Genomic DNA, 27,694 nt, shown 5'->3' with positions numbered 1-27,694 from the left:
AATGAACATCGTAAAATTTAAATGTTGCAGCTATGTTGAAGTGATGCGTCTAGATATCATGCATGAAATACATTGTTTGTAGACAAGAAAGTCGCACGCGCGCAGTTCCGACGACCGCCTCCCTTTAAGGGATCTACCATCAGAACTTGACGCAGGGTTTGCCATACTGACAACAACTGTTTGGTCAAATATTTTTGCATAATAAGGGGTAAGTGGGGCATGCAAACTTTTTTTCTTCCAGAAAGTCAATACGTTTTTGTCATTCCACTTGTGAATGTTTTGCAAATGCATCAAACCTGCTGAAAGCAGTCGAACAACATCTGTTCTAGAACTGTCTTTTCACTGTTGACTGGAACTTCCCTAGACCTAATGCTGTGTACCTGTCTATCCTGCCAAGAATACACAACACAGAGGTAAGCTGACCAACCAGTTGGAATTCCCCTTGTACAACTTTTACAATCAAAGAAACAGTGCTGCAAACAAACCTGAGAAAGCAGTTAATAAAGTAAAATTTTCCAGTTTGAATTCAGTGGCCTAGGTGCCAGTAGCAAGATAAATCAACTGGTCCTGCAATCTACTTCAGTAACCCTGCATGCATTGTCTACGATGCATTGTTTCACAGTATTCACTGATCTGTTGGATTTTGGAATGGAATGTGAAAAAACTTGGATGACCAGTTGTGCTTGCCCCTAGCCCTATAATGCTAAGACAGTGATAACGTAAACATAAAACCATGTAGATTGCTATGTCTGCCAGAAGAGGAAATAAACTGAAAATTCTCAAGGTGTAAAAATTACTTCTCTGGAGGGCGCACAATGTATCCAGAGCTTTTGTTGTTAAAATTACAGTATCAGGTTCTTCACAAAATTTTAAGTTTTCACAAAAGAGTCACTGGGAAAGAAAATGTGTTACAAACTTTACAAATACACCTTCAATCCTTTAAAATTGTATGAAATGTCTATAGTTGTATTTTAATAAATTTACCTTTCATATGAAGGTAAGGCTAAAATGTCAAGTAACATTGCGTGGGAACTCAGATAAGCATTATGAAGTACAAAAATTTTACGGATTACACGTTTTACAAGCCATCATCATCTATCACAAGCCTTCCACATGCTTTCTTTTGGCTATTAGGTAACATCTCTTACATCCCGCCATCCCATAATTCTCTCTGAGAAACTGTCCATTTCATTCTCTCTCATCCTGACTTTGACCATGAAAGTCCTTCTGTGATTTCTCCCGGTTGCCTACACAGTAGCTACCTACTTTCTTATATCACTTTGGACAGGTTGTATAACTAACATTATCATATCCTGCCGATTTCCTGCGATAATGTTCTAATATCAAATCCTTACCAAAGGTATCCCCTCGTATCCCATTCATGCATTATGTTAAGCTTCGATATTCCATATCTATAGTAACCTTGCCATATGCTCTCCATTGTCTATTATGACAAATTTCTTGTACTTCTACCCTCTACTGATCCTAAAATTTCCTTACATTAAGAAAGTCTGTAAATTCTCGATCGGATTTAAACACACAACGTACAGCACCAAGTCACCTAGTGAAGACATTACAGTCAAAACCAAAACATCCACTTACAACCTTTCCAATATTCTGCCTTCATTGGTGGCAATCATTCAATTCCAATCCTTAAGCTGGCAAATCAATAAGGTGTCCTTTTCACCTGATGAAACTTCCATGTCCTGTCTAAATACATGATAACCATCCAAATTGTGTTTTAATTACGAATGATAAACCACATTCAGTGTAAATTGGCACCCCTCACCCTGTTATCCTGTCCACTCATTTAAAGTAATTTCCTCCACATGTTCTATAGGCATTGATAACATATTCAGTATGTTAACCATTACAGCAACATGATGGCATTCTTCTATGCCATAATCCTTCCCTCATCCCATGCAGTGCCATATGTTAACTTTGAACATCCTGTCCAAACTGTCTGCACCAGTTGAAATCTAGGTGTTGTTCCCCACCTAACTTAAGCACAACTTGAATCTACATCTGTCAATGGAAGGTAGGTAATTCTCTGTTCAGGGTCTCTCTATACAGCTATACAGCTTTTGCTAAAATTCAAGTTATTGCTTTTTGATATAAATTCAAATTATTGCTCAAAAAATGTAAATAGTTTACATTTGCTTCAAATGATATAAATTTTCATTTTTTTTGAAATCGTACATTATAGGTTGTTCACTTTTATCAAAGTCTCAATACAAGTTTTGTTAAACATTTGTTTGAGAAGCCACATATTAAGATAAACATGTGAAATATTCACACCATGGGAATTGACAGGCAAAGGTGTTGACATAGCTAAACTGGTCTACATTCATTGTTAACCAATTCTGCAGTCCATGTCGAATCAACAGCGTTTATTTCATCTACCGTGTAACTCTCCACATCTTTGTCCTTCTTACGGTTGCGTCTTGGCGGTAACAGGAAATTTATACACAGGGCCATACACATGTGCCATATGCTGTGTGTTATGTAGTAATTGGCTTCCGTCTGAACAAATGTGTAGAAAAGCAGACCAACTCCAGCAAGCAATAGGCCAGGAACAATGAATAGAAGCCATCTTTTCCCACTCGGATAGATACGTCGTCTCTTATACATTTTGTGTCCCTACAAAACGAAAAAACATAAACCCCTGCACAATCATCAAATATCAAAATATCAATGTCAGTTGTATGTGAGAATGCATATTCCAAAAATTTTCAAGTTAATTTGATGCATAGCAAATAAACATGCTGCATATTGCATATAAATTAGTTATTTGCATGTCTGAAATGCATGCAAATTTGCATTGCATCATTGATTGCTGTATTTCCAACTATTTTTTGCATTTTTACTTTTATCAAGACTGCAAATAGTAATATTTATACAGCTATATTCAGAATTGATGGCAACATGGTTAGAAAATATTCTCTCTCACTAAACTGTAGCGATAGAGTATAAGTAAAGTTCCATCCTAGATGAGAAAAATGTCTAACTGAAATATAGGGACACATCTATAACTGAAATAGATATTTTGTCGCAAAGCACTAAATGCAAATTATTAGAGAGTTAAACAGCAAATGTGGAAATCATTCTTATTTCCGACAAGATGAAAGGACTGTGAGTGGCACTTATTTGTGGCACTTATGCAAATTAGATTGAAGCGAGCATGAATATAATGTTACCGTATGATACCTTTGTCTCGCCTGGACCCTAGGACTGTTTACTCACATTAAGGTTATGGAATGCCTATTTGCCGGATTAAGGAAAGAACTGCCAAAGCAAATACATACATGAGTTGCTCATTATGGAAATGGGAAGAGTTCAGGGAAAGTACATGACAGCCAATCATGGAATGATACGGATGACAAGATTTTAATGAATACAAATTTTGCAGTTGAAAGTCGTAATTCATTACATTAGTCTGGTATGAAGTACAACCTTTGAAACTTCAAGAGGCACACACATTTTGTTTTGAAAAATATCCTTTTGTTCATTGACTCTGAGAATTTCAACAACTACAATGATGGTGCTACAACTATGCGTACATTTCACATACCGGTATGTATAGCATACTGCCTTTAAAGGGGTTGACTTGTTTAAAAAGTGGGGTTCTTTAGCTCGGTAATATTTTAAAGAATAGATATACTGGTAATCAGCAATGTTACAACATTAATGACACTCTTAGAAAGAAAACACAAAAAAGTAGCTGAAATGGCTAACAATGATTATATAAAGCTTACATTTTTTGTTTAAATATGATGGTATAATGCACTGACAGACTTTGGATGGAAATGTTATGGAGAACACACGGAAAGACTTACAGCAATCTAAAAATTGATATGTGATGAATTTTTATGCTCAGTGTGGACAACAAACTTGACAAATCATTATTGGCATGTTGATAAAATCATTTAACATTCGTCAAATTCAACATGATCTATGCATTCCAGGACTATGAGAAACAGTATTCTTCAAAATGTGAGAATGACATAACACCATTTACCCTTTACAGTGAAAAAACACTTGCTCCTAAAACATAGGCTGGCTTACAGTTACTCTAGTCACTGCACATTTGCATATGTCCATATATGGTGAAAAGGGCGTGTCGGCCATGTTTACTCTCAAACATCAGTAGCATACACAGTATTGATAGTGCACATATTTGTGTATGACAAAGATGCACTGACAGAGAAAATGTTCTACATTGAGTCAACAGCACAAACATATATACCTGCATATTAACTGTAATGGATGAAAAATATGACGATTTAAAACACCAATTACTGGCACTCATATTCAGCCTTTCAGAACAGATGATATCTAAAGACATTTTTATACAATCTAATATTGAAGTTCCACTTCTTCAGAAGTAATCAATTGTTTTGTGTTGAACTTATTGCATGATTCACAAGCATGGGTTTTGCATTTAAGTGTTGTCTAAGTGACATGAAATCCACTGAATCAATTTGAGTAATTTACAATCAGCGTAGAAAACTGCAATTACAAATACATCTGTGACAGTTTAACAAAATGCAATCAAAATCCATATTCTTGCCCGTCTGAAGAGCAAAATTTTACCATTTTTACGCAAATCAATTTCTTACACTCAGTTCTTCATATACTTTCAATATAACATATATAAAAAATTTTGGAATCTTAAAAGAATTAAAGCCTTCTTGAATATTCAGCAACATGGCTCTCTCTAACATACATTCGGCATGTAACTTTGTAAAAACACACTGTACACTGGATCTGTGCCTGAATTATACGCACATAATATTTTATCTGACTTTGTGATATGTGAATACTATGTACATTTTAACCACAACATTCCCAGGACATAGAAATTTAATAAGCTATACAAACACAAACATGGGTTGATACAAATACGTACATGATAAAAATACATTTAGTAATTTATTATAATTTGCCAGTCAGTAATTTCTATCATGTATTTAAGCCTCTCACATTAAATAATATTATGAGGTTTCTTTCATCATTAAATTCGCCGTTGAAAGCACTCATGAAGTTCAGTGTACTTTAAAATATATTCAATTAAGACTAGAAAGACTTCATAAGTTGTACTATTTGCAGTGGTATCGGTTGTGTTACGAGACGCAGAGATTGTTAGCAGAAACAGCTAACAGAATCAAAGCCGTATGAAAAGTGACACTGAAAGTCATTAGGAGAAACAGCTTAAAGAATGAAAGAGGTATGAAAGTGACACTACAAATCATTGAAAAATGATGACATCTTTGCTCCCTGAGTTTAATAATAATGCTACAAGAACATCTGCACTGCCCACTCTGGGGTGTTCTGTGAAATGTTATTAAGTATAATGGGTTAAAATCTTGAATCCTAAATTGACCACGGTAAAAGCAAAAACCATGTGCCTAAAACTGCATAGAAATACCTGTATTTCCACTAGCATTTGTACACGTGCTTCTTTCTTGCACATTCTAAGTCTACAGAACACTAAGCTTTCTGTTTTATTTCAGAGCAGGACCACAGAGCAAAGGGTTTGCATCTAGTGTTCCTACACTACAAGTCCTATATTGAAATTTGTTTTGTAATAAAGCAACATTGCTATGAACGCTTTTTACACAGCCAGTCTGAAACTGGGCGGATTCTTTATCAATCTTACTTCACACTAATAAAGCCTCTCTTGGTTGGTATGGGCGGTGCTTTGAACTCTGAACTCTGATATTCAAACTACTTTAATTTTAAGCAATCTAAGAGCCCTATCACACCTTAATGATTTAGCAAGTTTATGCCAACGTATCAAAATTTCTCTAAAACGCTGGCTTACTGAACTTACGATGTATTTTTCAATTTCAGGCATATACATAGCTGTTCATAATGTACTCATAGGTTAAAAATAAGTTTTGGGTATGCCAGACATTATCTTGACACATTTCAAATTATGAGTAACATACAAAAGCGTGTGTGAACAAGTGTCAATGAGCGCGTAACCTACCTACAACTTATGGCCAGCATGTGCGGGACGTATGAGCCATACGCTGGCATATATATGTCAAAACGTTTTATGTATGCACAAAACTTTTCGACACCCTTGGCGTACTATGATGTATACCAGCGTAATTCAGCGTGCTCTTAACTTATACCAAACTTCCCCATAACATACTTGATGTGCGCCCAGGGTATTCGCCAAATTTTCTCATACATTGGCATTCGCTAGCTAAATCGTCAAGGTGTGACAGGGCCTTAACCAAAGTGTTCTGTTGTGGACCATTTTGTCTGATCTCAGACAAACCTACTCTTTCTTCTGTACTAGAGTAAACCTAAATTATCACATCAAATAAGCATTCAAACAGTTCCAATTTCTACAAGTATTTGGATTTCGCATCATTTGCTATTGCTATACAATTGCTATAAAAAACTTAAACATTAAAATCACTCTGTACAAAGCAAGACTCAAGTCACATGTGGAACAGATTATAAATGTGTATGTACAATGTCATTTTGTAAAATCTTTACTGAACTGCTTAATAAGTCAATTTCACTAGAATATGAATGTTTTTCTGCTCTTATTCAGAAAAAGGCGCTGTTCACATATTTTGCATATGTTGTTCATTAATTTCAATACCCAAACTCTATGAATTGTTGTAAATTTTGGTTGAATGACGATAATTCCAACATGATTCTTTATCTACCATAAGCACACCATCCCTTAATTCAGTTTAGTGAAGACGATTGGTGAAATAGGATGATGAGTTCATGCTACCGAGCAGGGATAGAGATTTATGTAGTTGCATTTATTATGTTATCTGTCAGTGTCTGATGATAAATTCCCTGAATGTTATGATAAAAATGGATGAAAAAACTGTCTCCAAGATACACTGCAGTTACTACAACAACCAATATAAGATATCAGTTGATACCAACACTTGTCCCTACAACTAGTTGCCTTGACAAGTCCTCCCTACTACCAGCTGCCTTGACAACAGTCCTCCCCTGCTATCAGTTGCCTTGACTTTCACTCTACATTCCTGAGGATCATGGAAAAGGTTTTACTACATTCCTGAGAATCATGCGAAGGGTTGTCAAGAGTTTTGGGTTCACTTGCCTGCTAGGCGACATCTAGTCTTCTAAAAATAATCTAATCTGAGCTGTCTAATCTAATATCCCTGTCATCCAATCTCAGCTCTGTGTTATGGAAAGTTCAACTTTGTCATGTATTTTATACTTCACATTGTACTCAAATCTCATCTCTCTTTGCTTCTTACACATTGACCTACCCAACAGATGTGCAGCATTGTTTCCTCTTGTCACACGTATGTCCGACCAACTCAAATGCAATGTCTCCAAATTTCATGTGGTTTTAATCTAATTCCATGTCTTTAATGTCTGATCCAACGTCACTATAATCTTCTCTGTCACCTCTAACAAATCAGTGTTATTTTATTTCTGTCCTCCAGTATTCAAAACTCATTTGTATCTCATCTCTAATGTCATGTTCATTTATCCAGTCTCCTTTTCCAGTTATCTCACCTGACTTCTAAACAATAAAATTCCATTTTTTTATCATGTTATCTTTTTTCTACATATGTTGAATTAATTTCTGTCGTCTAATCTAATTTTTCTATTAACTCAGAGAAATTCTTGGATATTTGATTTGCTATCCATAGACTGAGGAAGATTGCGTGGTCCAAACATGTACCGAAACCCTGACTAGTGAAATATTTACACAAGGGAATGCACTGAGATCAGTTTAAAATTTGGTGCCCACTTATTTCTTACATGGGTTGTAGACCCTGATGGTTGATACAGTATTTTGGGAACATGTAAGTTATTCATATTGGATGAGGAAGATCTCTGGGCTCATCGTCAATGTCATGGTCATTTTCACTTAGGATGTCCTCGCTAGATGGCGTCCTCTGGAGGTGCTTTTTGGATTTCTCTTGTTTTGGGGGAAGTAGGAAAACTATGGAGGTGGCTATGAGGACGTGCCACAGACTGTGGACATAGTAGTAGTTAGTGGAGTTTTCAACAAAGGTGTAGAGAATGAGTGCTGTGCCGGCAATGAAGACTCCCGGAATGAAATGAGCAATTACGTGTCTGATTCCCGGATAGCAGGAGCGGGTTATGCGACACTTGTAAATCTGGAAGAGGAAAATAACACACACACATTGTGAAATGAACAAATGTTATGGATATGAGAAGGATGGTGGAAACTGACAGGCTGGAGAAATTTAAAACATTTGTTCAATTTTGGTTTAGTATCTCCCATCCCCATTTTATGACTAAATGGGCAAGTTTGGTATACTAGAACAATGGGATTAGATCAAAGTTCTAAAGACAGATGAGTAGAACGGTTAAAGGGGCAAAGTTGGCCATTTTTCATGAATTTTGTTTGATACGAGATACTACTTATATTGTTTGGCATGTTGAAAGATACTGAATAAATGGGTCACCATGCATATATTTGACCCTGGTTTTAGACAAATTAAATGGAACCATCACGAAAATGAATTAATGGTCATGACCATTAATTCATTTTCACGGTAGTTTCATGTATCATGTCTAAAACTGGGGTCAAATATATGCATGGTCACCCATTCATTCAATATCTTTCAACATGCCAAACAATATAAGTAGTATCTCGTATCAAACAAAATTCATGAAAAATGGCCTACTTTGTCCCTGTAATGTGACAATAATTAGTTGAAAGTTGTTTTTTTAGAATTACAGAATTACATTTAATCATAGAAGAAGATTACACAACATCAGAAGAATGTTATTGAACGTTCACACTTCAGAATTTCAAGTACAAATCAGAGTTCAAAGACATGTGATAGTAGACAAAAGAAAATAATGTTTATGGATTGTTTGTGTTAAATTGTATCTTTCATTGTATATCCTTGTCCTAATCAACCAAATATTGGGTTAAAATTTCAGTTTCCTTTGGCTATTATTTTACTTGTGATATTTATACTCCATGAAACAGCCTTGTAAACAGTAACTGAAAACTCAGGGCAATGTCAAGGTTTTACTCAACATAATAATTCATGACTATTTCCTTAACTATTCTGCCTATCTATCTCTGTGTGGAGTCAACCCTATCACGTAAACCAATGGGTCTGGAGTAAATCCATGTGGTGTGTGTGTGATACTTGAACAGGCATTCCCATTTTAGCCATTTACCCCAATGCCTGCCCAACACAACGGTCCGACTTTGCGCAAGAAAATCATAGGGTTGCACCAATTTTGGTAGTAAAAGCAGGTAAATGAAAGGACGCCCCCTCCATAATGCCTTCAGGAGTTTCTTGATGATCAAATGACGTAGGTCAGGCATGAGTTTTTGGGTTGGTTGGGAAATGGTAGTGAATGAGAGGTTTACGATTTGGAATATCGAAAGCATTTGTGGGGGTTCAACATTTGCAACATTATGACTATATGTATGAATATTCTAATCCATATGAGAAAACATGATGAAATTTATTCTGCGAATTAATGCACAGTGGGTGAAATATTTGCCTTGATACTGTAACAAATGAAGCATAAATTTACAAATCTGAATACAGATATATGAAAGGGGCTGACCATGTTTTATAATTCACATATTCAATACCATATTTTATGATTCAAATATTTAATCTACAATGCAAGATGCCAATATTCAACATAACCAAATTGTTACAATGCACCTAAATTGGGTTGGTGTCATCACTGTCAAGTTTTGCTTTCTTAGTTTGGCTGATTGTGAATGACCAGTGTTGATTACACTGATTGGCTTAACGCACTGATTATCTCACACGTTTTCATTTGTGCTTCATAAACTTATAAACAGTTTGTTATCTCCCATACTTTCTCCACTGTTTAAACCCTTTCACCCCAGTTCCCTGTATACAGGTCCAACTTACCATAGAAAACAATAGATTTGGGACAAACCATGGTGGTGAAAGGTTTAAAGGGCCAGTGGCTTTAACTTTTGACAACCTTTTCAGTATTTTTGTTTTGTTTGTCAATCACAAGTTCTTGTCCTACTTCCTGAAGCATGTTGAAACACCAACACGGTATCTATGCATGTAAAATGCACTGTTATTGTTTACATTTGAATATCAGTCCAGACCAGAAACCACTTGTTAACAATATCAATGCAATTTACACATGTAGGACAGGCTGAGTTGACATGCTGAATACTGTGTATCTCAATAATCACAAGTTAGAGCCACTAGCCCTTTAAACACTGTACATACTTTCTCGTTTCATAACCTCATTGACAATATACAGCACACACCATGCTCTATGGCTACCGGGACAGCTGTTCATGTCAAAAAGCATCCTGAAAAGCAAAAAAGACTATCAAAATCTGTAATGGTCACATGACTCTATCTTCAAATACTAGCCAAAGATTATTGCCTTGTTTTTATCTTTAACCCTTTTCCTGCCAAGTCCATATTTCACCACCAGGTCAAGATGGTTAAAATTAATGAAACACAACATATTCCATATGGTGTATTTTAACATGATACTTTACATTTGAAGGCTGTTGAAAACACAAATACAGTAAACTTGATTTTTTTGGACTAAAGATGCTATAACAGACCAAGCAAAGCGAGTGAAAATACGTCATGTTTGGGCTCAATACCGCTTTTTACTGACTTGGCTGATGGGGAAGTAATAGTCTTAATACTGTCTGGCAGGATAAGGGTTAAAGGAAATCACATACCTACAGTATGTAAATCTAGACCTATTTTCATCCTGTGTAATATTCCCTACTGACATGTTTTCATTGTACTTACCCAGGAGCCGATGATCAAGACAAGACCAGCCAGGACAGGTATAACAAATATCCAGATACTAAATCTGTCGTATTTTGTGATTGTTATTAAAACAAGGGTTCCTGTTTAAAAATAAGAGAGACACCATCATTTATTCCTAATATCAAAGTTCCAATCATTGTTGATCAGAGACATATATATATATTTACCCTAGGAAACTTAAGATCTATTGCTGTACAGTTTCATGACTATCTTTAGAACCTGATGAAAATTTTGATTAATTTTTCACTGGTATGATAGGAATCATATCCTAAAAATCAGTATACTGCATCTTTCTTATTGTGATCAAACCTCTTTGTCAGCTACATTTATATCATCACATCAACAAAATGTTCATTTGGTGGAAAACAAAAATAGATTGGACCATTCAGTATATAATTTATCAACCACTTTTCCCTAAGCACTACGATGTGAACGAAGCAATGTGAAATGGAGATTAATCTGTATCCAGGGAAACACATAAATAATCATAAACGTCAATGAAATATCTATATGCTTTGGTGACTGGTGATACATATCTGTGATATTTCTTTAGAGCTGCGTAGCTTACCGAACATATGTAGGAAAGATGTGTATTGTGGTTTGAGCACCGCCATGGCAACCAAAGTCACCCAGACTGCAAGGACGGAGGCCAAGAAATCACAGAACTGCATTGTGTCATAGTCCATCATACAAAAACCACCGCTATCACAGACATGATAAAACTGAAACAAAGACAGATATAGTTTCTTGTGAGCTATCTTCATGGAGGCTTACAAAAACATGACTTACGCCGAGGTATTCTGTGACCTTGGCCATATTGTGGAAAATCAAATTGCTCCTGAACCTAACGTATACATTTTATGAAAATAGTATTTCAACATTTTACAATTGTTAATCACAGTTTGGAAAACTATCTTTTCCATGTTGAAGAGTCTTTCACACTAAAATTGGTACCAGGGAAGGAAATAACTGCCTGCTTGTCAGCTGGGGTTTGGAAAATTGTTGGCCAGATGGGTAACATTGTCACATTTCTACCCGACAGGTTGAAAAATTTCAAACACATGGCATACAAGGTATACAGTACAAGTGACAATTATTATTAGGGTAGGTACTACATGTTTTGTGCACATGGTTTGGCCCAACCTATTGTAATCAATGGTGAGTGTGGACCAGTCTACAAGAATTGAGGGTGAACAGGTACAAGTCACCTCCTAAGATAACTGCGAGTTATTTTCCATACATTTCCTACAATGTTCGTAGGCACCAAGACATCAATCTTTCAACAGTACATGAGCCACCACACTTGCTCACATGTTGATACCTGGCACACGAAAATATACCACATTGCAATTAATTAACATGTATTAAAAGGGTATAACCTCTTTCATCTACCTTCTGTATACAGACAAACCATTCAAGACATGATTAGGCAAATTACAGGTCTGATACAGCGTTCATTGATGTGAACGTGGTGACATAAGAGATATCAACAGCATTTTAGCAAAGTATAATATCATCGATATACATACCCCTGAGAAAAACATTGTGTAGAAATAGACCAGGGACTCTACAAACATCATTCTGTACGCAGCTAGAATAACTGCAGGCAGAAAGAACAGATTGCTCAGGGACAGAAGCAGCATTTGTAGACGTAGAAAATCTTCACTTAGAGCGTAGGTATCATTCGTACATGCCCAGCCAAGGTAATCTACAAGAAATAAATAAGTTTAATACATGAACAAGTGAATAAAACTATGTTTATGTAAGCAACTTCATGAAAAATTTTGAAAAATTTTGATTGTTTTGCATAAGGTAAAGATAGACAATGTTGCAGGAGAAGCCAAAAGAAAATCTGCTGTTGAAATTTAGACAACATACTTACTGTTTGAACACACACACGTTGCAAAGAGCAACTCCCCGCTGTAATAACGTCGACATGTTCCCTGACCGTTACAGCCCAACATGCAGGGCTCCATCTGAACCTTGAGAGACACTTCAGTGATCTCCTTGCACGGTGACAGCACAACTTGACCGCTCACACTGCAATGGACAAAGATAAGTGATGATGCGGAGTGAGCGGTGAGCAATTCATACATCAGAATGGATGCAAAGGAACATCAAAACATCCCAACACAACCTCAAATGCACAAAGTTGTCATTTTTTTCTCAATCAGCAAGTACATGTGCCTTGTTAAAATCAACCTTGAGCTCTGATAATATTGATACATAATACAATGTCAGTGTCTTTGCTATGGTTTGCATACATGATCACATGGATTGTAAACTCCTGTAACATTTCTGTTGTCCCGCTAGAGGCTTGCACTGATATAACAGGGGCAACCCTGGTAAAATTTACCAGGTACCAGCCTTGGCAAAAACACCAAATGTCCATCAATTACTAGTATAACCTCACTGTACTTTTTGACAAGGTTTACAGTTTATTTGAACAGTCTGTAACTCAAAAGTATATATTCCTTAACTTCATGTTATAAACTAATGACACCACTACGGTATCTACATTACTCACATTTGCACACTCATATTTCACTTTGATGAGGTTTTGCATCACACTGGACATTTTCAGTTATCAAATGTTTCAGGCATGTCACCTTTGAACTGTGTGTCAGGGGTCAGAGGTCACATATCCGGGATTATCAAATGGGTGTTTTGGTTTCCACCTATTTTTTTTTGTACTCACTTTGTATAACACTGCGTAGACAGTGCGATGTACCAGATGCCAGGCTCTGGATATGGCATGTGCAAGATTTTGTAATCATCCGATGAGTTGATAGTGGTGGACATTTCTTCATCACAGATCAGCTCATTATCTTCAAAGATGGGTGGGGCACCGTTTCGGAGGCATATATGAACTGACACATTCTCTGTGGAATTGCTCTGTTTGTACAAAATGAGACTCAATTACAAAGATGATTTTTCACGGACATATTTAAAGTGGGATTAATGTCACATTTTGACTCCAGGATGGCCTTGCTAACAAATAGGTGAGCATGTAGCAAAGTCATTATCTTGATGAAGAAGTATAGAATCTGATTTTACTCGATAGAAGTAGGAACTTATTTCATTTGCACAAGCCCAACTACATGTCACAATCAAAATCTCACGTGTTGTGATTGACACAATGATCAGTGGGCAATCTGTATTTATCATAGCCAAGCAAATTTTCTTCTTACAGTCATGTGAGCAATTAAAAAGGCTAGTAGGTGCAACTTTTGACGATTCTTTCCACAATTTTTATTGTCACCTACATTTTCTTGTTCAACTCCCCAAAACATGTCAAAATACAGAGTACAGCCTGTAAATGTGTAGACTGCAGTGTTTTGTTGATGAGTGAATTCTGGTCTGAACTCCATTTTACATTTATGGACACTTTGTTGAAAGCTACATAGTGCTTACATGTGTCCTTAGGAGTAGAACAAGAATTTGAGATCTACATATGAAACAAAAATCGTAAAAAAATCATCAAAAGTTACAGTTACTGGCCTGACAGTGTTAACAAGGAAAAATGTCTATATTGAAGCAAACAAACATATTGACAAGCAATTTAAAATACTGAAAATAATATTACAGTATCTTTACATTTGAAGAATAGCAACAATTTCTTTTCTACCAAAAAAGACAATTTTACACCAAAACAAGAAATATGGCTCTGAGAGAAACTGAAATGCCAAGCTGTGAACTCTGTGCCTTCAATCCCTGACTAGTCGTTGAAATCCACAAACCAATATGGTAGGAGCAAGTCATGGTTGTGATAGATTCCACTCTCACCCTTTCACCACCATGGTTTGGCCCAAACCCATTGGTATCATTGGTGAGTGTGGACCTGTTTATTGGGAATCGGGGGTGTGCAGGTTAAACTCACCTGTTGCAACAGGTGGGCTGTAATCCTGATGTGTCCCCCGATTTCAACGATTGGCCTGGTCTCAAACGACAGAATGCTGGCTTTATCAGGCTCTATATTCACAACATTGACACTAGTGTTGAACAACTCATCGGTGTGAGAGTAGAGAATGGTAAAATCAGCTGCGTATTTGTCCCGCTGCATGGGCGCATCCGGCAGACACGTGTCATCATCCTCAAGGTCAAGGTCAAATATATTTGGTATACTTTGAAACTTATCATCAGTGTCCTCTATGTACATTCTGTATGTGAAGACTTCATCGTAGTAGTGTGATGCGGAAGTTTCGTCATCACCTCGTGGATACAGCATTGTCATTTCATCGGCAGGGTCATCAGTTTCGGGCTGGTCTGTCATTCCCACTTTATGTTTGTTGAGTTTTGTGAGGTCAGCATTTTCAATATCAGGATCCAAGTACAGGTACGAATGACCTTGATTTCCACAATCTAAGACAAAAAATACCGTAATAGTATTAATAATCCTACCAATTTTAGTGTAATATTTATGCTTGCTGCTCAAGAACTTTAAGTAATTATGCATATTATTACTTCAAATATGCAAATTTTCTGTTATGTATGCACCAATTTTTGAAATTCTAAATGGCAACTCATCTCTATGTTAACTAAATATGAGAACATAAAAGAGAAAAACATGAAAAACAAAACACTAAGAACCTTATTTTTTTGTTTTATAGAATGACACCGTACACACGGGAAAATAGCACAGAAGGATATTTTAAGAACTAAATTTTTGTGGAAATCTGTATCTGTAATGCAGTCTACCAAACCGGTATTATAGACCATGATATGATGGAGAAACAGTCACAGAAAAGCCAGTGGATAAATTTGTGACACATCTCATACCGGTACTTTAGACATGACCTGCATCTCCACGTGAATGTAACACTGTTTGAAACATTTTGCTTACATCCATTGGTAATATAATAGTGATATCAATTGTATACAAAATGTCAAGAATTATGATGGTATTGAGTTTGTTCCCACAATGCCCTCTGTGTTAGTCCAACAACACTCATACATGTAAATACAAATGCATTGTTCCAATGTATGGCATATAAAATGGAAATAACTTTTTTCGCTTTCACTCATTTCATTACTCAAAGCTAGATTCAATAGACCCCTATCTTGATAAGGTGATTGGACCTTTACATTGAGCAATAGGGGTGAACGGTACAAAAAAGGGATGGGAACATTTTCACTGAACCTTGATGAAGCATATATAAACATATGTTGGTTCAATGACTAAATGATTCATATTCCAAAAATATTGAAGCTTGCTCAATGCCAAATATTTAACTACAAGTTGTAGATCAATGGTCAACAACAATACAACGGTCTGACAATACCTTCGACTTTCACTTTTGCACTAAATCCAATAGAAGCATTTTGAATGGCTCTGTTCACTCTCAGGTAGTACCACTTTGATCTCTTCGGCTGCTGAACCGTCAACGAACACGTTCCGTTTTGCTGGGGATCCTTCATACAGTCCAACCAGTTACTGTTTTCAGCAGGTAGAGCATCAGCGCGCGACGCCATCTGTACTGCACATGCATCTGTAACTTGTAAGGTTGGGGTCTTGTACTGACAGCCTTCCAGTTTGAAAGTCACGGCACCAATGTTGTCAGCGACAAAAAATCTTTGTGGGGGAAAAGATAACATGGTTTGAATCTAATTGCTTTTTGGACGATTGTGGCCTTTTTTGTCTGTCCTTTACATACTATAAGCTAATGCTTTTGTCGGCATTTCATATGAAAGGTACATATAATCTTAAGGTAGAACACACCTAAGGGACAAATATTTAGACTCTCAAACTCCTACAATATGTTTTGGTCTATCACTTGCGGGAGCTATTTTGAAGCTCTGGGAGACTAAAGCTTTCATCTGTTTATTTTTGTGAAAATTGAAGTTGCTTTTCCACTCACAGTTAACGCAGGTTCAGTGGCCATTTTTAATATTACCGGTAAGTGTTGATTAAAATTTTCAGTAATTGTTTTGTCCAGGACCAAATTTTGTATGGCTGGTCTTGACCTTTTGTGAATTCAAAACTATATCAATATCCAATCACACAAACTAGAACAAACAAGGAGTTTAATTATCATTAATTAAATAAATAAATAAATACATAATTAATTATAGAGCAAACTCAAGCATGCTCGATCACAGGATCTTAGATATTCCTTTGAACAGAAATGATGTTAGGTTAAACTTTGTATTAAGAAGATATTTATTTGAAAGTATGCATACACCATGTAAGTGGTTTGGAGTTCTGTAATTTTGCATTTTGGAGCTGTATAATTTTGCATTTTGCTTACCAAACATATACCATCCAATCTACAGAGATGTTTTTTTTTAATCGCAGTGAATAAGCTATATTGTCCTTGAAAATGTCAGCATTCCATTCCTTGGTGCTGGATTCAGTCAACTGTTCAATTTTTTTGTTTACTTGCTCCATAACTTGCAAGTCAAAAATTACTTAATTGTTAAAATCAAAGTTGTACGTTTGTTGCCAATGTTTGAAAAACAATCTGTGGTCACACTTCAGTGAGCATTTTATACATAAGCTTCTTTTCATTTCAAACCCTCTTATCGAAAAAACAAAAAGATACAGTTAATGGAGCTTCCAATGAGCCATAAACGCTAACATCACAAACCGTGACCCTAATGGCAGTTTATTTTTTTTGACTTACTTTAAAAGCACGCTGTAATCTCCGTAATCAATGTTCTGCGGAGAATCAGTGTCTGCTATTAGTGTAGTGATGTCGATCTCTTTATGATACTGCAATATTGAACCTAGAAAGTAGTTGCAATTTTCTCCAAATCCCTGCAAGAAAAATGTCAAACACATCTGATAAGACACTGTCCTCCTTGGCAGACAAACACTTCAACTACACACACGCATCTTCCTGTAAATTCAGCTTAATCAGCAGTTTGGTGCAGTTATTATGTAGTAGTATGTGCTTCAAAATTGCACGACTTACATGAAACTTTTGCCCAAACTTTCCTCGATGAAACATTTCAACCATTCTCACACCAATTCAAGAATGAAAATTTGGGGTCAACGTGCAAAGTTTGGTACATATATGCGTGATGGAAGAGGGTAAGCTTGAAATTAGTGAGAGAGACAGAGAAAGAGACAGAGACAGAAAGAGATGGAGAAAGATGGATAAATGCGTATCACCAATCTAAAACTGACAGATTTGTGAAATCTAAATCATAATGGGCTGAAAAGAATTTTTTTGCACAAACGCAGGATGCATTTCAAGACACTAGTATTTCAGCATATGATACGGACTAATTTAATCCGTGAGGCCAAAAGAATATAGAACAAAGTGCAAGATATATGAATAATGAGTTGATGTTTGGAATTACATGGAATGAACAAAATCTTACCTTTGGCTGTATTTTATCCGGATCTGTTGGTGGAGGTAGATAAACTGCAGCAAACCAGTCTCCCTCCAATGGACTTGACATCCTCAGGTAGAGGGGCATCATGTTACTCACTGTATGAAATTCTAGGAGGCTGGTCCGCTTCAAGAGGGTGTTGTCAGGAAAACTGCTATTGGTTGGATCTATGACTGGATAGCTACCCCACTGCAGTGCTCTGATTAAGAAAAGTACAAAACTGTTACCATGGCAACTGTCATGGATGTTTCCATTTTAGAAAGGACTCAAATTCAATGACGATGACATTGAATTTTGATGTGTTCAAATCTTGTTCAGAAAAACAAAGTAAAATGTAAAGGCTTTTCCTATCATTTGTAAAATTCTGTCATATCAGCGTGTGATGTCATTTGTCCTGCATCAGACACTCAACTTTGTCTCATGTCAGATGCAGCACATATGGTACTCATGCTGATACGACACAGAAACAGGTCATACTGGGTAATATTAACCCTTTGAATGCTGTAATTTTTCCCGCCAAAATTTTAGTGCAACATTTTGCTAATTTTTATGAATGTTTCTGTGAATTTTTTTGATAATTTTTACCAAATGGACGTCACATTTCATCGGCTACACTTTTTTATCAAAACTTTAGCAAAATTCAGAAAAAAATAGACTTGGGTATATTTTGTAAAGGCGACAAAAATTGACTTAAGCGTTCAAAAGGTTAAACCTCTAAAATAAAGTATACTCACATTTGTATGTCCAAATAAGGACAGGAGTCGTCTCCCTTTAAGAAACCAAGAAACTGCCACATAGCCTCCGTGACTTGACTGGGAATTTTAAAATGGAAAAGCTGGACATTTCTGTACTCTTTATACTCGTAGACACTCCTTGGTTGATAAAACTGTGGGCTGGACACCCCAACATCCTCCTGGTAAACTGGAAACAATATATAGGAAACAATGATTGTAGTTGGTAAACCATACCGGTAAACCTTGTCTCTTCCCAATGTCCCTCTTTGACACTTACCCTCTTTCTAAAAGCCCCCCTCCTTCAAGACTAATTATTCCACATTTTGCCCTACCTTCAATCCTACCTATAATCATTTTACCATTTACGTTTAAAAGAAAATAACATTCAACTAACAGTAAAATGTACAAAACCTCCCTCAGAAGAACCTAAAAGCCTTCAAAGAACTCTTCATGTCATATGTAAATAAATATCTGAAGTATTTTCAAGATACTGGAAATCAGAAAAATTTGCTTTTACAGTTCCCTGATAGTAATGTTAGCCATAAATGCTATTTCTATTTCTCAATTTTTGTTCATACGCAAGCATGTGAAATGTGTAAAGCTCACAACCGATACATATTTTTTATATTTGAATTTTTAAAATTTTACCGCCGCCTTTTCAATCTTTTTGTTACCATTTCTATTAGACTAGCACACATTTCTCAAGTCTTCGGGATTTCATTGGGACATAAATCATTCTGTTGGCATTACTATATATTTTATCGATTTGGTGCCATTTTATGGCTCAATTTGTGTGTCCAACTTCTTGAAACATGCCAAACAAGTGGTTATCTGGTTGCATTCCCAGATCAGCTTCCACAGAGAAGAGATGACGAATGCAAAGATGTCACTTTTGACGTTCACCGACCGAAACTACGGCCTAGCGCCTAGCAGCTGCAACCACAAATCACTACCATCATCAACATACAGCTACGCAGGCAAGCTTTGTACTCAACACTCACTGCATCATACATCAACACTATCTGAGCACATGTCTGGGTGGAAGCCAAACATATCATTATCTCATTGAAACAGATATCAGAAATAACAAACATTTAATATAACCATTAGTAGTAGGGATTTAACCCTACTTTCAGTACCAGACATAAGTATTTGATTTTTAACAGGAAATGGGAATGAAAAGGTTAAGGCAGTAAACTATAAAATGTTAATAAGACTAATTCCTTTAGTCCAGTCCCTTGTGCTGGAGTTTTTTCCCTTCGGAGATTTTGGGCCTTCGCCCATACTCAAAAAGCGGAGAACAGGGTTTAGGCTAGACTTCTTTATGGAAATTTTTGATATTACAGCAATCCTATCTAAGGACGCAGTATTCGTTAGTGGCTCCAAAATCATTTATCTAAGTTCCTCTGCCATGGTGAAAACACTACAAATATACAAAACATTTCTGTGAACACCATTCATGATCATTACGATAAAGTTCCTCTTTAATGAACTCAATATGCCACTTCTCCATTTGCCGAGTTGGTCAAAAGTATGGATTCTCACCTGCTTGCATGGTATATTATAGCAGGTCAGCCGGTAAAAATCAAGTTTACATTATCTATGTTTTCATAGGCCTGTAAAATGTTCAAGGCTTTGTTAAAATGCAACAGAAGGGACAATGTTATATGCCTTACTGGTTTGAACCCACTTGACCTGATGATGACATATGAACTTTGACACAGCATAGCAAGAACACTGTACAGCACATAAAATGTGAAAGTTTCACGCATGACTATGTTAAAGTAGTTCCTTGATTATAAAGCCATGAAAATTTATGGCCAACAGTCTGAGGTAACATTAATAGCCCTATAGAGACAGTGCATATCTCATTACCCATTGCTTTAAATGGCCATATTGCTCGCTACGTCTTCCTGACATCAACATGCTTTCTGTCACTTCAAAAAACCTGCAACCTTGACGCTGTATGTTCCACACAACCCACAGAACCATAAAATAGAATTTGAAGTGGGTTGACTGGGTTATTGAAAGGTTTACCTGCGATCAGGAGTTGCCAAGAAAACCAGTCATGCATGCTAGTCACATATAAGATATAATTTATGTTTTTAATAATGTCTGCAGAAAAAAAAACACCAGGAGCTCTTTCATTAATTTTACTCGGCTTGCTTATGATCCATTTGCTATGGTGGGACTGCGTGGGAAGTTCTATCCTGTGTTGTAATAGTAGCACACCATGATATGAAGACATTGGTTTTATACAACAAACTATCTCTGCAGTACAATCTCACTACACAACACAAAATATGATCCAATTTTTTTTACAACACGGACTAGAGTCTCGACACATCTGTAAACATCATGAGACCTGATCACATGTCAATATACTTATAGTGGACACGTTTACATACTGGCACAAAAAGTAAACAAGTAAACAAGTAAACTACCAGTATAGCTCATAAAATCTTTTTACATACGGTTTATCAATACGCCACATCTGTCAATCATGACCTTTCACTCAGTATGAAAGAGATTGTACCAATGTTCTGAGTTAATAGACGATATTTTCTACAATCTCCCTAAGTTTATATTTTTCTTGACTTGAAAGGGAAGTGAGTTATGTTTCTGTGAACGAAGCAGTATTTGGACTCAGACTACAATCGCATTTCAGACACATCAATCAATACAACATGATGCAATTGAGTATTTTTCAACATCATTATATGTTCTCAAAATAAACTATGAGATCATGGAGTATTTATTATGCACTACAAAAATATTTTAAAAATTCATCTTAATCAATCGCTTGGCCTGCAATTCAAGAAAGTAGGCTTTAGCAAAGGCACAGGACGCACCACTACATAATGAGAGGGCGTGGTTAAGAATTCTGAAATGCAAATTTTTGTGTATATTTTGAGATTTGACGATTTTTTTACTTTGCAAAGCAAGCCTCTTTTCCTTAAAAATTCAACACTTTTTGCTGACTGTCTCATGAATATTTTTTTGTGAAAGCAGCAATATTACAAAATGTTTAGCAATATCTGCTCTGGAGACGTTTCCATTATTGATCAACCCCACCTACAAAGGTCGAATGGTCCAGTCCTTTATCTATAACAATTAGCATACACTAGAAACAAGAAACATGGTCACATCAGAGCTGTTAGTTTTGCCTAATTATGACACGAAAAAAAGAATTATACAAAATAACGGGAGATGCTAGTCAGCCATTCCAGTTATTCAATAGTTTCAACAACGTTGACAGTTTAGGAGAATTCTATGGCTGTTACTTCAATACTTATGACACAATATCATCACTTAGTCACACTCTAGGAATGGCATCATTTATCCTGGAGATAGTTGACACAGGAGGGTCATCCACTCTGGTTAGGTACGTCAGAATAGTTGAGGACCCTCCAAGGGAAATCTTTTTACGAGTAAGATTAGGGAGTACGATCACCGCCAGTAGTGTGCTAAATCTTTCCATTCCGTGACTCACCGATGTACTTCTACCGGGTATTTATCATTGTCAAATTCTGATTACTTTGTCTCGGAAAAGGGAATATTTATTACTCATAAATAGACAGTACTTTAAAGATTTACACCGTCAAATGCAAATGATTTCTAAAAAAGTTGAGAAAATGACTGCTGGGTACCGGGTAAAGTCTTGTAACCTAACCACATGTAAAACTATGAGGGTAATATGTGTATTACCTCCATGCTAAAACAAACTACTACAAAAGCACTACATCTAAAGAAAAAAGTCCCCCTCAAAATTACAATGCATGGAATTTGCAAGAAATTCAAATACACTCTCAAAATGTCAAAAAAACTATTAAATTACAAACTCTAAGAAGAATGCAATCTACTGAAAAAAATTAAAGGGAAAAATTGTCATACTTTATTCTATCTTCACAAATCTCTATTAATTACAAAGTAAAGCAAACAATTTTATTACAAGGGGAATAGGGAGAGAGGAAATTTGAGCTTGGCTGCTGCTTCTTCTGGTACAGTATGGCATCTGTACCTTGCTGCTGCTGGCAATAGCTTGCTGAATTGCTTCTGGAAAAGCCCTGTTTTATACAGGCTGAATGTTTACCAATATGCATATTTGTTTACGCATGTTGAGTGTCCGATTATCTGGAAATGAACTTTAAAATATGCCACTTCTTCATTTGCCGAGTCAGTCAAAAGTATGGATTCTCACCTGCTTGCATGGTATAGCAGGTTCAGCCGGTAAAAATCAAGTGTACATTATCTATGTTTTCATAGGCCTGTAAAATGTTCAAGGCTTTGTTAAAATGCAACATAAGGGGCAATGTTATATGCCTTACTGGTTTGAACCCGCTTGACCTGATGATGACATATGAACTTTGACACAGCATAGCAAGAACACTGTACAGCACATTAAATGTGAAAATTTCATGCATGACTATGTTAAAGAGGCACTCCCACTTTGTAACATTTTTAAAACACACTTTTTTAATGCCAACGGTCGATATTTGATTTGGCGACTGCACGCGGATCGCGAGTTATCGATAAAAACATGTCATTTCCCGAGCGTATTTTTCACATCCCGAAGTTTTACGATCGTTCTAATTTTGACTCGAAATCCCCCGAAGGTTTGTTGTTGTGCTGATTGACGGTATTCTAGGGAGTCTACAATAAGTTCGAACTACGCAATTAATTTACTTCCCACTGCAAAGACTTTATATACAGCATTAAGCCTTTACCCCAGGTAAGTTTTTAAAAACTACTCCTTAGTTTTTGTTGTTTTCATTATTCTAAATCCGTTATATTATATTTTTAACCAATACCACATAAACATCAGTTTTTAAATGTCAAATACTAGCCGCCTCCGATGACTACATTTTGTTGCCTGCCCCACAGTACGCCGCACGTGGCATGCGTCTATGTATATCACGCGGCGGCTGCTATGTATCAACCGCACGTGACTGTGCTAGTCACCTTTGCCAATTCTATTGGAATCAGCAAAAATTGTTTTTCGTTTACACGCCAAGTGAGTAAGACTCAGCTTTCTCCCATGGGCCATGACTGATCACCGACGCTAGTGGTACTGTGGCGTACAGCAGCGTCAGCGTAGACTCGTACTCCATGGCTTAGTTGACAATGGCCCCAGTGCCGAACGTTCGATGTTCGGAAGCTGAATTTAGGTGGGCCACCGGAATTCAAACTTTTACTTTTTTTGAAGACATGTTTTTATCGATATCTCGCGATCCACGCGCAGTCGCCTCGTCAAATATCGACCGTTGGCATTAAAACAATGTGCTTTAAAAATGTTACCAAGTGTGAGTGCCACTTTAAAGTAGTTCCTTGATTATAAAGCCATGAAAATTTATGGCCAACAGTCTGAGGTAACATTAATAGCCCTATAGAGACAGTGCATATCTAATTATCCTTTGCTTTACATGGCTATATTGCTCACTACGTCTTCCTGACATCAACATGCTTTCTGTCACTTCAAAAACACCTGCAACCTTGACGCTGTATGTTCCACACAACCCACAGAACCATAAAATAGAATTTGAAGTGGGTTGACTGGGTTATTGAAAGGTTTACCTGCAATCAGGAGTTGCCGAGAAAACCAATCATGCATTCTAGTCACATATAAGATATAATTTATGTTTTTAATAATGTCTGCAGAAAAAAAAACACCTGGAGCTCTTTCATTAATTATACTCTGCTTGCTTATGATCCATTTGCTATGGTGGGACTGCGTGGGAAGTTCTATCCTGTGTTGTAATAGTAGCACACCATGATATGAAGACATTGGTTTTATACAACAAACTATCTCTGCAGTACAATCTCACTACACGACACAAAATATGATCCACTTTTTTTAGAACAAGGACTAGAGTCTCCACACATGTGTAAACATCATGAGACCTGATCACATGTCAATATACTTATAGTGGACACGTTTACATACTGGCAGTGGCACAAAAAGTAAACAAGTGAAAAAGTAAACTACCAGTATAGCTCATAAAATCTTTTTACATACGGTTTAATATCAATACGCCACATCTGTCAATCATGACCTTTCACTCAGTATGCAAGAGATTGTACCAATGTTCTGAGTTAATAGACGATATTTTCTACAATCTCCCTAAGTTTATATTTTTCTTGACTTGAAAGGGAAGTTAGTTATCTTTCTGAGAACGAAGCAGTATTTGGACTCAGACTACAATCGCATTTCAGACACATCAATCAATACAACATGATGCAATTGAGTATTTTTCAACATCATTATATGTTCTCAAAATAAACTATGAGATCATGGAGTATTTATTATGCACTACAAAAATATTTTAAAAAATTCATCTTAATCAATCGCTTTGCCTGCAATTCAAGAAAGTAGGCTTTAGCAAAGGCACAGGACGCACCACTAGATAATGAGAGGGCGTGGTTAAGAATTCTGAAACGCAAATTTTTGTGTGTGTTTTCTGAGATTTGACGATTTTTTTACTTTGCAAAAGCAAGCCTCTTTTCCTTAAAAATTCAACACTTTTTGCTGACTGTCTCATGAATATTTTTTTGTGAAAGCAGCAATATTACAAAATGTTTAGCCATATCTGCTCTGGAGATGTTTCCATTATTGATCCGAATGGTCCAGTCCTTTATCTATAACAATTAGCATACACTAATAACAAGAAACATGATCACATCAGAGTTGTCAGTTTTGCCTAATTATGACATGAAAAAAAAAAATTATATAAAATAACGGGAGATGCTAGTCAGCCTTCCAGTTATTCAATAGTTTCAACAACATTGACAGTCCAGGAGAATTCTATGGCTGTTACTTCAATACTTGTGACACAATATCATCACTTAGTCACACTCTAGGAAAGGCATCATTTATCCTGGAGATAGTTGACACAGGAGGGTCATCCACTCTGGTTAGGTACGTCAGTATAGTTGAGGACCCTCCAAGGGAAATCTTTTTACGAGTAAGATTAGGGAGTACGATCACCGCCAGTAGTGTGCTAAATCTTTCCATTCCGTGACTCACCGATGTACTTCTATTTATCATTGTCAAATTCTGATTACTGTGTCTCGGAAAATTAGGGAATATTTATTACTCATAAACAGACTGTAGTTTAGAAGTCAAAGATTTACACCGTCGAATGCAAATGCTTTCTAAAAAAGATGAGAAAATGGCTGCTGGGTACCGGGTAAAGTCCTGTAACCTAACTACACGTAAAACCATGGAGGTAATACACGTATTACAAAAGCACTACATCAAAAGAAAAAAGTCCCCCTCAAAATTACAATGCATGAAATTTGCAAGAAATTAAAATACAATCTCAGAATGTCAAAAAAACTATCAAATTACAAACTTTAGGAAGAAAATTGTTCTACTGAAAGAAAATGACATTTCAAGAAAAATTGTCGTACTTTATTCCATCTTCGCAAACCTCTATTAATTACAAAATAAAGCAAACAATTTTATTACAAGGGGAATAGGAAAGAGGGAAATTTGAGCTTGGCTGCTGCTTCTTCTGGTACTGTATGGCATCTGTACCTTGCTGCTGCTGGCAATAGCTTGCTGGAAAAGCTTCTGGAAAAGCCGTTTATAGAGGCTGAACGTTTACCAATATGCATATTTGTTTACGTATGCTGAGTGTTTGATTGGCTGGCAATGCACTTCAAAATAGAAATGTGACTTTTCCAAGACGGCCCCCTCCAGGGAAGCTGCCACAGGTAGCCAAGTGTTGTTTATAAACCTTTACGACCTTCAATTAGAAATGAACCTCGTGACCTTCGAAATGGAAATGAGCCTAGGAAGTTACACCAGGATTAGAAACTAGTACGCCTAAAATATCAGCCACCTGTCTGTGCGTGGTTGAAGCATGGAGGCTCCTACTACCTCCATGGTTGAAGGAAACATGGCATGGAGGTATAAAGCGAGATCTCCATGGAGGGAGGGACTGTGGTGTCACTGCGCGGTGTGTGTTCATTCCCTCCGGCCATTAATCACCTGGGCGCTGTGAGGAAACCCTAGCCCTGCGTACCGTGTGCGTGCTGTGTGTTCCCGGCGTTTTAGTGTGGTGGGAGGCCGTATAACGCCGGTAACACACAGCCCTGTCACGCAGAGCTAGGTCCTAGGAAACCCTAACTTCTCACTGGGTAGAGTTGGAGACTAGTAGTAGGCATACCGACTTGTCCTGAAGGTTAAGAGCCAGTCTCAAACCTCACCTCGGTTTCGGTGTTCGATACATGCTGCATCGAATAGTTTCGGGGCTGCGTATTGTGTGTAGTGCGGTTGTTACGGTTCGGTCGATCGATCGAATTAGCGGGCCGAGCTGCTATTTTTATCGAGCTCTGCGGAGAAACGGCGACAACGAAGGATATCCGGTCGCGTTCACCATTTACTGTCCCTTCGAAACACCCTGTAAATGTGCGCTTTATACCTTTCACACCCCACATCCCCGTATCTTCCCTTTTTTATGAGTATAAATAGACCTAGGTATTCACGAACGTGTCTGTACGGTATACGTCTGTACATTACGCCGGCGCTTCGGTTGTCGGAGCACCGATCAAGCGCTCTCAGTTTCCCAAGGCGTTGGTTTCACATGGACAGCGCTGTGGTACGGATTTTTTGAAACACGCTGCAGTGTAAGCATATCCAATTTAGCCATTATCATGTACTTACCTGAAGAAACTAACAGTAGGAGAACTAAAAGCAGCGAACAAAAAAGGCGACGACCACAATAACAGTTTTCTAGATTCGCCGCCATTTTGGTCTTCTGCATACACAAGAGGTCATGCGTCACCATTGACTCAGGTCACCCTCGTTAAAACTTT

At 37.0% G+C, this 27,694-nt stretch overlaps 1 protein-coding gene across 3 annotated transcripts; it reads right to left on the bottom strand.

The window, feature by feature from the left end:
* Positions 1 to 137: 137 nt before the first annotated feature.
* Positions 138 to 27,694, bottom strand: LOC139138547 (post-GPI attachment to proteins factor 6-like). 3 transcript variants are annotated; one of them, XM_070706965.1, is made up of 12 exons: positions 27,543 to 27,694; positions 18,875 to 19,061; positions 18,129 to 18,339; positions 17,426 to 17,559; positions 16,085 to 16,374; positions 14,683 to 15,164; positions 13,501 to 13,697; positions 12,685 to 12,842; positions 12,332 to 12,510; positions 11,371 to 11,524; positions 10,782 to 10,882; positions 138 to 2,640 (listed from the first exon to the last, which is right to left on the bottom strand). In XM_070706965.1, exons 1-12 carry the CDS (start codon positions 27,664 to 27,666, stop codon positions 2,332 to 2,334), a joined length of 2,526 nt encoding a protein of 841 aa, XP_070563066.1. In that variant the 5' UTR covers positions 27,667 to 27,694; the 3' UTR covers positions 138 to 2,331. The 3 variants fall into 3 exon arrangements, with proteins under 3 accessions (XP_070563066.1, XP_070563065.1, XP_070563068.1); XM_070706964.1 differs by lacking the exon at positions 138 to 2,640 and adding an exon at positions 3,364 to 8,138; XM_070706967.1 differs by lacking the exon at positions 138 to 2,640 and adding an exon at positions 10,190 to 10,321.

This window comes from Ptychodera flava, chromosome 8, assembly GCF_041260155.1.
Source record: "Ptychodera flava strain L36383 chromosome 8, AS_Pfla_20210202, whole genome shotgun sequence".
NCBI lineage: Eukaryota > Metazoa > Hemichordata > Enteropneusta > Ptychoderidae > Ptychodera > Ptychodera flava.
Note: the sequence above shows the minus strand (reverse complement) of the source record. Positions and strands in the feature narration are given on the sequence as shown.